At 44.5% G+C, this 12,340-nt stretch overlaps 1 protein-coding gene across 1 annotated transcript in view; it reads left to right on the top strand.

The window, feature by feature from the left end:
- Window positions 1-229: 229 nt before the first annotated feature.
- The window catches only part of LOC112119921 (deubiquitinase DESI2-like), a 78,959-nt gene continuing 66,848 nt past the window's right edge, over window positions 230-12,340 (top strand). The window contains exon 1 of the mRNA XM_024218812.3: window positions 230-1,160. Coding sequence (XP_024074580.1) covers window positions 1,122-1,160 — 39 coding nt within the window. The 5' untranslated portion in view covers window positions 230-1,121. The remainder of the gene's footprint in view (window positions 1,161-12,340) is intronic.

Raw genomic sequence — 12,340 nt, 5'->3', positions numbered from 1 at the left:
GCAGCGACACGGCTCGCTCAGCCCGCTCCCCAATTCGTACCCCCGCCCCCATCCCCGGGCGGGGATGCAGCGGCCCCGCAGAGAGCGGCGCGGGCTCCATCAGCTCCCAGTCCCCGGAGACTGGCTGCTGCGGGACAAGCGGATCCCGAAGTAGGGTTCGCAGCTCACCCCACGCGCCGAGTGGCGGGAAGAGCAAAGGTTTCCCGCGCTGGGCGCGCTCCAGCCCGCCCTTCAGCACTCGGGCAGCTCCCTGCACGCCGGGCCGGGGACAAACTCCCACGGATGCGATGGCAGAGTAACTCCGGGGCTCGCTGAGCGCCCAGTGGCTGGTCTGGCCTGCGGCGCGTCCCTCTCCCCACCCGACAGCCAGGCCGGAGCCGGAGTCCCGCCGCAGCTCCCTGTTGCGGCTCCCGATGCCCTTTCGGCTCCGCAGGGTTCCCCGCCCGCGGCCCGAGAAGAAACCCGGAGAGAAACTTCAGCACCCGGACAGCTCCCATCGAGACGCGGGGACAGCAGCACCGCCCCGCGGGTGTGTCAAGCCAAGCCCGGCCCCGGTGGGAGCCGTGACCCCGGGAGGATGAGGGCAGCGATCTGGACCTGATTCTACCCGCGCCAGCACAGCGCTGGGGAGCTGACCTTCCTCCGCCGGCTGTGCTGCTACCTATTCGGCCGCTCCATTTGAATGCCTGCTTTGCCTGGGAGTCTTCCCCTCTTCCACTAATTCAACCGCCCCCCCCCCCTTGCATATTTTCTGGAGACGGGGGGCTGATATCTGTGCAAAGAGCCTGCTCTGGCTGCCGTTTGGTTTGGCAGTTACAAGGCTGGAGGGTGCCTGGGTAGTGTATTGTACCAATGCAGCAACCCCGATGAGCTGCAGCGTTAGAAAGAAACCCAGGATTGACTCTGCTGGTGGGGGGGTGAAAAAACACCCCCACAACTTTGGCATCCAGGAAAAGCGTGTCCCCCACTACCCCACCCCACTCCAGCCAAGCTTCCTTCTTCGGCGACCATAGAAAGACATTTCCCATCCTATGTAGCTGAGGGTAAAAGCGTACCCTGGGGGCAGCGCCACATCTGGCAGGGATTTGGGGGTTTAAATCCAGTGTCCGCCGCAATCAACAATGGCAAATGAACCGGTGATTTTGAATGTTTATGATATGGTGAGTATGAAACAATATGATGGGGGTGGGGGAATGACAGCGTGCGATTGGTCGCAGAAAGACCAAGATGAGGGACCTAGCATCTAGCCCCGGAGAGGCTGAATTTTCCAAGCTTTTCTTGTTCTGGCTGACGGGGGTGGTGCTGGCTCTGGCTTTTTTTGTAGCATATCACAGCGGATTAAAGGTAAAACTGTGCTGGATTTTCTGTAGATTAGTGAAATTGACTTTTCAATTTACGAAGCCGCAGCTAGAGAGAGAGAGAGGCGCGATCGCCTCTCCTATTCCTAGAGCTAGATGCCCTTGACTTTCAAGGCTATCAAGCATCAGGCTGGAGAGAGAGCCCTGGGGGGAGGAAAAACAGTTTCCAAAATATTCCTTTAGTGTTGTTAAAACTAACAACCCAAATCCGAATCTCGCATGTTTGGAACAGTTGAACAGAGACTGTCATTAGGAAAAGGCTTGAAGAAATGACCTGGGTAATTTTTTTTAAGGTGAATAGTAATTGCTTGAGTAATAAGCAATTTTAACTGATAAAGCTTCGGCATGGGAAGTGAAGTATTCTGCACTCCATGATCATGCCTGAGAATGTTCTCTTAAAGTTCACAGCATATTTAACAGCTCTCCTTACCATTCCTTTGGGGGGGCGGGGGGAGAGGAAGGAGGAATTATTTGTGTTAAAATCAATAAACAAAGCAGAAATCTCAAATAAACTCATGGTACAACTCAAAACCATAAGAGGGCTTTGAACAAACCATTTTATTTATGGTTCCCACATACACTCATGAGAGTTGTACTGAGCTCCCTCTTAAACGATTGGCATTGAGTAGCATTCAGAGTGGGGACATTTTGATGGGGAAGCATTTCACCCGATTTGTCTTTTATAAGCCAAGAATATGAAATTCCATCAGTCCCACAATTTTTAATTAACTTTTCTGTGGAATATATCACTTTATTAGGCCCAACATCTGACTTGATCATAACTATCCAATCCCACACTTTAAGAATTTATGGCATGACACTTCATTTTAACTCCATACAGTGGTAATTAACACTAACTTTTAACAGAGTCCATGGAACATATAACACTCATATGCCAAATGAATTATGATGAGGAGGTTCATAATGAATGCCAAAAATAGTAATAATGGGACACTTTAAATGAAGTGTTGGCATTTACAGCAAAGATTAAGTGATTCTCTGTCAGCTGGGAAGCCTTAAAGCACTCCTGTTGGGGGAGAAAAGTGCTATTTAAACTGTAACACCTAGATCTAAGGACACAGAGGAATCCAGCTAACTTGGCATATACAATACTGAGCCTCACCTGAAGGCTCTCTCTGTTTTATGAACCACGCTGACATACTTTCATTTCTTTTGGAATGCACTCTGCTGTAGTCCATGTTTGATTGGTTGGCATCCCAAAACAGTGCCTTATTTGTGAGACTGTAGTAGGAATCGTTCTATCTAATGCCCTGGAAAGGTGAAGTGTCAGAGGATGGTTCATTCCAGAAAGATTCAGACCAACACCACCTCCATTTGGTTCCTTCATTTTTTTAGTAAGTGAATTCCCTGAGAAGGGTGTCAGCTTGACAGCCCTGCAGGGTGAATTCTGCTGATTCTCCTTCCCAATGTTACAGCATGGGCAGCAGTGTAAGCTTTCCTTTGGTGCCCCATTCTCAGTATGCCTCAAACCTGAGCTGAAAGGATCGCCTCCAAAGGTGAGGGGAACCCAGTTTCCATGGCCCATTCAGTCCTTGACTGTTCTTCTGTGATTGTCACCAAAGATGATGCCTATTAAGGGCTTTTTTTAACTCTGCCAGTTTTGTGTTGTGATGTGTATGCCTGTCCACAGGGAACTGTGCTGAGGCCACAAATTTAATTCAGACTAAACAAATTTTTGATCTCCACCAAACTGTGAAAGTCTCCATACCTCATTATTAATCCCCTGGGTTTCCCCTAACTTAATGACTGTACATAGAAAGCATTCTGGTTTCATATTCCAACTGCTTGCCTTATTACTGAGTCGCATACAATTCAGTTTCTATATTATAACTGCTGGGGCTACATTCTTTTGACTGGTGCTATGATTTTAATGCCATACAGCATGGGATATAGCCATGCAGTTCATTACATTGTGGTGGGGAGTTATGGGGCAGCAGGGAAACAATTGCACACATAAATAACTGTTTTTAAAGTGGCATTAATAAAAGGGGGGGAAAGGCAGCTGGGGATAACAATTAACTAGAATTTAAAGCTCTGCTTTCTTGACAAAGAACATGACCCCAGCATGGCATCAGGGAGTACTTTAGCTACAGGAAAGCTTAGCTTTGGGGCAAAAGTTCAATTAAGAACCCTCAGCGCAGATATGAAATATCCTCTTTGTGTAGTTTTGAGTATCGAACGATTTTTTCCCAGCACAAAATAATTGAGCAAAAATTGTTCAGTGTTTCCAAGTACTCAACTTACTATCAATAAAAGCAATTCTACCCACCTACAATATAGATGGGGATTGAATTATATATTGTTTCTGCCTAAAGAGCACAAAAAAATAGGAGGATGGAGAATTTACCTATTGAGACAGAAAACTTGAAAAATAGAATAGGTGGGCTGTTAACCTACTGATTTCAAAACATGAATCTAAAGTGATTGCATGGCTCAGCGACCGGTCATGGGGTTCAGAATCTTTTAACTGCCACATGCCCAGTTTGAAACTGTTTGAGAGTGTAGTCGATGGATACATGAAATGAGTTGTGCAAGTTCTGAAGGGGATGGCTGCTGCCTAGATAGTACTGCTCCTTTAAAAGGGTAAATCAGGGCACCTTTCAGATTAAGATGGGGAGAAAAAAATTAAACTATTTAGTTCAGCCCAAACATTAGTGAGATTGTAAGATAACTTGCATCAACCAGTCCATCTCTGGGTCTATTGAATGTCTGGGAATTTCCTTTAAGTATTTGTGGCTTATTTTGAGATGATCAGCTAAATCAACATAACTAACTTTTAATAATGATCAAGATACTAAATCAAAGGTGTAAGATTGCAAATATTTGAAAGTATTTAACTCTGACAGGCTAACTACATTGACATGCCAAAACACTTCTCTAAAGAATAGTCAGTTTTGCACAGATTAAGGTCATCAGACAATCTCATAATGTTTTCAGTCAGTTACATGGCACATGTCTGCTGTTAAATTAACAGCTGTCCATGTATATCATTGCTCTCTTGCTTTATCTTTAAAATTGTCATGATTCTCCACTGCCTTGCACCTTGTGTCTAGCAGAAAAATGCTACCAATCTGGCCTGATGGCATTTGGTACCCACTGTGCCCTGGTGCCAATAATTACACCAGGTGCAGTGCGATGGCGAATCAGGCCTGGTGGCTGCAGTAAATGTAGAACTGTAATGCTTGATCTCTGTATTTTCTGAAAACATGGGCCTGAGTTTCCTCTCAGTTACACTAGTGTCGTTCCATTGATTTCACTGGATTTACTCCTGATTCTCATGGGAGTAAATGAGAATCCAGTGTGTTCTAGGCAAACTTGATCTTACATTTTCCCCATGATCACAACCTTCAAAATGATAGCCAGAATGTAATTATTTCACTTTGGGGAGCCATTGGCTTCTTTGCATTTTCCAGGTATCCTTTAATCAATTGTAATCCAAGTGGCTGATAGTCAATAATTGATAACAAGGGGCTGACACTGAAAATCTATGCATAAGTCTCTCATTTGCTTAGCTGATTATAGAATGATAGTGTCTTTTATCTAGGTTCTTATATAGCACCCATCACTCTCTTTGAGTGGCTCATGAAATCGCAAAGCGAACACACACATTTTTTTCTCTCCACTGCAGTCAACCAGGCCTAGGTTTGTTTGTGTGTGTGTATGTGTATATATATATTTGTGGTATTATTGTGGGAAGCCAACGCTGAAGAAGGGATTGCATATTGCTCTGAAGGTGCTGAGGTTTGTGGTCATCCTCATCTTTTCCAGAAGTCAGTTCCAGAGGCACAGGTCGGTTGCCAAGAAAGCTCTGTCTTCTGTAGATATGAATCTCACTCTCATGTTCCATTGTTCCCATGAAAGGTAGCTGTTGTGGGAAGTCATGTGCAGGGGGAGGCAGTTTGTCAGGTTAGACTTGAAGATGAGAGCCAAAACTTTGAGTGATGTGGTATTCAAAGGAAAGATAGTTAAGAGATTAATTCTGGAGTGATGTAGTTTCTGTGTTCTGTGTTACTGAGAAAGGAGCTGCTGTTCTATACCAGTTGCTGCTTTTTTAAGGTTGTTGGTTTCATATGTAGGTACAGAAAACTGCAGCAATCAATCCTTGAGGTCACAAATGCATCAACTACTCTGGCTAAATCTGAAGCTGACAGCATGGGGTGCAGTCTCCTGGCCAGCTGCAGGTGGAAAAAGGCATTTTTCACAGCTATGGCTAGTTGTGTCTTCAGAAGCCCTGAAGGGTGCAGGTGGAGACTGAGGGTGTAGACTGTCTTAACGATCTGAAGGCAGATGTATCCAGTGGAGGGTGATATTCTAAAGGTGGTAAGTTCTTTCCACACTATGCTTACCACTTTAGTCTTTCCACCATTCAGTTTCAGCCAGATATTCTTCATGGATTGGCATTGGATAAAATGATGGAATGGAACTAGACATCCCTCTTCTCTGGTATATTTGAGAGAGGAAATCAATCAAGGAAAGTAAAGAGAAAGCAGTTAAACTGAGTCCATTAGTTCAAGTAGAAGGAATCAAAAGCATGCTGGGTATCTGATCTAAACCTCACAATAATAAACCAGTTAGAAGGCTAAAAGAGTAAGTGGCATGGTCTGTTAATGAGTCCAACAGCAAAATGTGTCCCTTTGTGCATAATAAATGGATTTTTGTTGTCTTAGCAACTGCCAGAAAATGTGCCAACTATCAATGTAACAATCTGCTTTGTCATCAGGGTGACAAGTTAACTACCTGTCCATGGTATATCCAGTTATGCCCATATCTTCTAGCTGACTGCCATAGGCTTTTACACCAGCTATTTAATTTCTTTCAACCATTCAGCTTGTTTGGACACACACGAGCTAGATCCACAAAGGGATTTAGGCACTTAACTACCACATTAGGCCTAAATCCAAAAGTTAGATCCTCATACCACCCTGCTCCCACCATCTAACCCTGTAGGTGCTTAAATTTCTTCCAGTGGGCATGTGCAAAGCCATCTCAGTCCTGATGCCCAGCACCTAATCCCTGGCAGAATACTCAAACTAGGTGTTAGCTCTACCTATATCACCATGACTTGCACTAAACAGTGGTTAGAGCACTCACCCAGGATGTGGGTGAGCCAGGTTCCAATCCTCAGTCTGCCTGATGTGGAACAGGGACTTGATCCCAACTCTCCCACTCCCTAGGAGAGCATCCTAACCCTGGGCCATAGGTTGTGTAAATCAGCATAGCTCCATAAAGGAGTTACATTAGTTTACCCCAGCTGAAGATCTGATCCCATATCTCTTTGATGGGAAGAAGAGAACTCACTTCTGAACTTTCGCAAAGTTTGGGGTGTTTGGATTTGGCATGTTAGAGAGAGTGGGGTTCAGGTGGGGATCCGGATCCAGGGGGTTGATTTGGGCCCATGTATAATGTAGAGCTTGTATGAAACATCCACAACCTGAGCATCTGGCCCACAAAGTTCAGCTCCAGATGCAAAATTCAGCCTGGGGTTATGGTTTGGTTCTCCCTACAATAGTTACTTTCATTTATATGAAAGTAACTTCTCCAGCCCAGAGGAAGTTGGAGTCTGTAGCCCACAGCATATGTTGTCTGCATAGGTGAACTTCCATTACTGGGTTGGTGGCAGGTTCATTGACGTATAGATTGAACAAGGGAAAGCAGTACTAGGGAAGGGCAAAGTGCTGTGTTAAAATGTTCTCCTAGAGCCCCATTTCATTCTGGAGAAAAGCAGGCTCAGGGTGCTCAGAATGACAAAAGCATTGCAGCCTGTCTGGTAAGTGGCCCACTCCCCCAGTCCAAAATACAGGGCACTTACCAGATAGCCATGAAAGATCTGTCATTGGGAATACGCTGGAGCAGATTTGCAAAGTAAAGAAAGTATGCTGTGAACTGTGTGTAACATGGCTTCCTGGCCTTCAACCCCAGATCTGCCACTCTTCTTTCCCTGCAGTCTTATCAACAGCTCCCCTGGGATATAAGATTTCCTTTGTTTCTCTCCTCAACATCTTCTGCAAGCAGTTTTTATAAGATATTGGTGTTCTAAGAAAAAAAGCTTTCATTACTAGGATGGCCATAGGATTTTGAGTGTGTGAACAATTGGCCAGAAACTCTTCTTAGAATATAGCATGACCTGCAGCTCAATAGGTCAATAGAGAGAATTTCCCTGGGATTTGTGAGAGAGAAAATAACTCCTAGTTATATACTACCAGACTCAGTTATTTGCCCAAGGCCAGAGAGTTTGAACCTGGTCTGTTTTTAGGAACTTCTGGTAGTTCTTGGATGGGGCAAGCACTTAAGACCCTCCATTTTCCTTTCCCTATACTTATTTCCCCTCTCCCCCCCATTAGCACATTGAATTTGATGGCTTTCTGAGAGAGAGAGAGATGGGACAGGAAGCCAAGAAGTTCTGTCTTCTGACCCTGACCCTGTGTGACCTTGGGCAGTTCATGCCCTGTGATATAGTTCCTACATATTCTAGTGGTATGAGAACAGGCCTGGGAGCTAGGCACTTCTGAGTTCCAGTCCCAGCTCTAAGAAACTCTCTGGCCATGGGCAAATAACTTTTCTGTGCCTTTTTAAGCCAATGCAAGTGGAATTGTAAAGGCAAAGAGGTACATGGTTTATATCCCAGATAATCCCTCCCCTGCCCCCCCTCCTCCCCGCCAGCATGCTTGCTGAGTTTAGTTTTGGTTTTAATGCTCAGTGTTCTTGGCTGTAATGTCATCCGCTATACAGTTCATTTTAATTTTGATGGATATCCGTTAGCCAAGACAGCTGGCAGTTTTCCTTCTGGTAGCCACTTGGGATGCAAAATGGAGCAACTCCAATTTACCCCAGCCAAGAAGCAGGCCTTCTGTGTGTATATATACTTGCTCAGTTTAAGATTAATGAGGCCAATGCCAAACCTAAATCATCCTTTCTACTTGGTTGCATAAGTTGCCATATGACTGTTGGATGCTGACGAGCTGCCTTACGGGCGCTTAATCATGTGAAGTTGCAATACAGTGACTAATATGCACAGTATGTCATGATGGTTGGGAAAACTTAAAAACTGTGGGAGCGTCTTTGTGATTGTGACATAGTTTGCTGTAATTTATTGTGTATGAGTGGGTTTTTTCCTCCTTTACTTCAAGAATTCTCAGTCTTTCTTGAATGAGTGTTATGGCGTGGGTGACACTGCAATGCCATTCAGTGGCCCGTCCATCATTGAAAGAGAGATCACGCTTAGCGACATTGCTTGGCAACAAATCAGCAGCATTGTGTGCTATGGAAATGTCATTTCTGCTGAAAATAATTTGATATTTAAAATCATATGGGGAGGACTCTTTCAAATATACAGCCCATGTACTGGCTCTCACAAAATTGCACAAGCATGTACCACATGTGTAAGAATAGGTTGTGCACAAACAAATGATGTGTGCGCAATTTCCATAGGGCAGATGTAGAGACTTTTTTTTTTTTTTTAAGGGTGTGTGGGTGAAACAAATATTTGATCATCATTTGGGCTGAACTATGCAACTCCCTGCTGGATTAGCAATTTATCCTGAGTAATGCAGCTATTCCAAACTCATACCAATAAAGCTTCCAAACCAAACTACTGTATATTCTCTAAGTGTAAATACTTAGAAACATGTCTGGTCACTCCTAGGGGAGTCATTTCAATCAGTTTCTTCATGGACGGGTTCATCTAATAAAGATCCAGAAGAACATACTCATTATGTTGGGGGATACTTTGGTGTGACTTCAGAAGACAGGAGGTTGCTTAATAAATGTGGTATCTTGTATAAGTTTCATTGTGACTGTTTCTCTTCCTCTCTCATCATTGTGTTTCATAGTGTAACATGATTTTATATATACAAACTATATGTTATGTACATACTGCAGATATATCTTAGCTCCTGTTTATCTTAGTGTAAAGGGGCTGGCCTTATATTCATTATGATATGTAAATTGCCCCATCTGCCAGCTCTCTCAATGCCTGGCCAAAACCAGCACCAGTGTGCAGAGTAAATGGCTAAACTGAACCCCAGGGAGACTTCAGTGGTGGCAGCAGGAAGAGAGAAGACCTTGGAAAACCTTGTCTCCTCTAGAGCATTCTCCATTATTGAAAAAAGCAACAGAGGGTCCTGTGGCACCTTTAAGACTAACAGAAGTATTGGAGCATAAGCTTTCGTGGGTGAATGCCCACTTCATCAGACGCAAGTAATGGAAATTTCCAGAGGCAGGTATAAATCAGTATGGAGATAACGAGGTTAGTTCACTCAGGGAGGATGAGGTGCTCTGCTAGCAGTTGAGGTGTGAACACCAAGGGAGGAGAAAATGCCTCTGTAGTCGGATAGCCATTCACAGTCTTTGTTTAAACCTGATCTGATGGTGTCAAATTTGCAAATGAACTGGAGCTCAGCAGTTTCTCTTTGGAGTCTGGTCCTGAAGTTTTTTTGCTATAAGATGGCTACCTTTACATCTGCTATTGTGTAGCCAGGGAGGTTGAAGTGTTCTACAGGTTTTTGTATATTGCCATTCCTGATATCTGACTTGTGTCCATTTATCCTCTTGCGTAGTGACTGTCCAGTTTGGCCAATGTACATAGCAGAGGGGCATTGTTGGCACATGATGGCATATATAACATTGGTGGACGTGCAGGTGAATGAGCCGGTGATGTTGTAGCTGATCTGGTTAGGTCCTGTGATGGTGTTGCTGGTGTAGATATGTGGGCAGAGTTGGCATCGAGGTTTGTTGCATGGGTTGGTTCCTGAGTTAGAGGAGTTATGGTGCGGTGCGTGGTTGCTGGTGAGAATATGCTTAAGGTTGGCAGGTTGTCTGTGGGTGAGGACTGGCCTGCCTCCCCATTATTGAAGGCATCTACCCTCAAACTCAGTCCACAGCCTTGGAGTCTTTTTGGCCGCCTTAGAGCGTCTGAATTCCCAAATGGCCATGTCAGGAAACGGATGCCCACTTCAACTGTGTCTGGCCAGGCAACGGCGCTGCCTCTTATGGGCCAGGGCAGACCTACCCACAGTGATCCATGAATATGTGACCCCCCCAGACATGATTACTGCAACTCAGATCTAGGGATGGTGCTGCACACCCTGAAAAAGCTCCCACTTTTGTTGATTCAAAACACAGTAGCCCATTTGCTTAGGAACAGGTTACCAGGCACACATCAGCCCAGTGCTCTGCTCTTGACGCTGGTTCCCTATTGAATGGTCTCTGCCCTGATGTTCAAAGGCCTCTGTGGGACTGGCCCTAGCTCCCTGAGGGATCACCAATCTCTTTCCATAATCATGGTCTCCACTGGCACGATGACATTGTCAACCAATAGGAGAAGGTCCTGAGCATAGGAGACACAACTTTCATGTAATAATATCAGGGCTGGACGTAAACTATGGAACTCACCCCTAGAAGAGATAAGAATGGCCATAGACATAACTGCAAAACTAATTTCTTCCACTAAGCTTTCCCTCAGGGAGTTGACACCCACCCACTTTCTGTTTGTGTTTACTTGCTTATTTGTGTGTGAGAGACAAACACAATCTATAAACTAATTAAACTATTTAACCTACAGAGTGAGAGGGAAGAAAGAGAGAGAGATTATTTCTATTTTAATATAGTTGGGAGGTGACAAAGCAGCAGTGGGAGCCATGTAAGTACCTAGTGAGATGGATAGATCTGTGATTGGTCTCTATACCCACACTATGTTTCTGCCTCAGTCTGAGTTAGATGAATGTTTGCTGGAGATAAACAATGTATCATACAAATAAGATCAGCTCCCCTGATTACTGTATTTCATCTTTCTAGACACTTTTTCTTGTGCTACCAATTTTGCATTTGGTACTTTGTGAAATTTCTCTGATTGTACTACCTATTAATACCTCACAGCCCTGCTCAGCCTCTCTTCCAGTGAAAGAGAAACAATAGTGTACGCAGCCACTGACGTGTAAAATCAATTTATCCATCTCTACAGAGAGAATAGACTATATACAGGATAATACTCCTATCTCTGCATCCGTGAGGCACATCCTTCTTGTGAAGAGTGGGAGTTGGTAGAAAATGTTATTACGTGAGCTTCTCCCTCTTTGCATTCTTCTGACAATTCAGTAGGCTTAGGCATTGATTGAAAGAAATTAGACAGTAAGCTGTTTGGGGCAGGGACCATCGTTTAGTTCTGGTTTGTACAGCACCTAGCACAATGGGGCCCTAGGCAATACCTTGGGGATTCCAGATGCTATGGTAATAGAGATAGTGACAGTTACATAAGAGAGGTGTCAGAGTACAATATTTCTTGCATACTGTGAGTAGGAGAGGGGTATCTTGTCCTCTGGGAGCAGATACACTTAGACAAAGATTGTACATAATATTTGTGTGTGCATATATATCATGTGATGTATAATTCAGCTTTGGACAATATCCGTTTTTATAGCTTTCTATTATATAACATGGTGTCCAACTAATGATAAGCAGGGTGTTGAGGCTATATGGGCAAGAATGACTTGGACAGCAGGCCTGATCTCATATACACCTGTTTGTCTCTCCCCCCCCCCCCCCCCCCACTTCTGGAGTAGCTCCCTGGACATTAGTGACGTTGCTCCTGAATTACACTGGTGTAACTGACACCAGAATCAGGCCCAAAACTGTGAGTGAAAGAGGTTTAGAAAGGTGCAATGCCACTTTTTTTAACTCTGCAAATATCTTTATGGAAACAACTTTCTCACAACCCTTCCCTTCCTCCCAGCATAGCCACTCATCCTCACAGCAATGGAAAGTCATTGGATTCATCAAGCCCGTCTCTCTCAATAGCTTATGTGGAAGGCAGTGTCCTTAGGAGAGGTGAATGCAAAAGGGAAGCGAATTTCCCATCCTCCTCTTGGTTCATCTCCTCCCTTGCTTTGTATTATCTTTCCTTTCCCCCTTGTTTGTAAGATGTGAGCCAGTGAGAACAGGGTTGCAGCAGCTGGACCTGCTCCTGC

This window comes from Terrapene carolina, unplaced genomic scaffold (genome assembly GCF_002925995.2).
Source record: "Terrapene carolina triunguis isolate 2854851 unplaced genomic scaffold, T_m_triunguis-2.0 Scaffold96, whole genome shotgun sequence".
Taxonomy (NCBI): Eukaryota; Metazoa; Chordata; order Testudines; family Emydidae; genus Terrapene; species Terrapene triunguis.
This window is presented reverse-complemented; position numbering and strand designations above follow the sequence as displayed.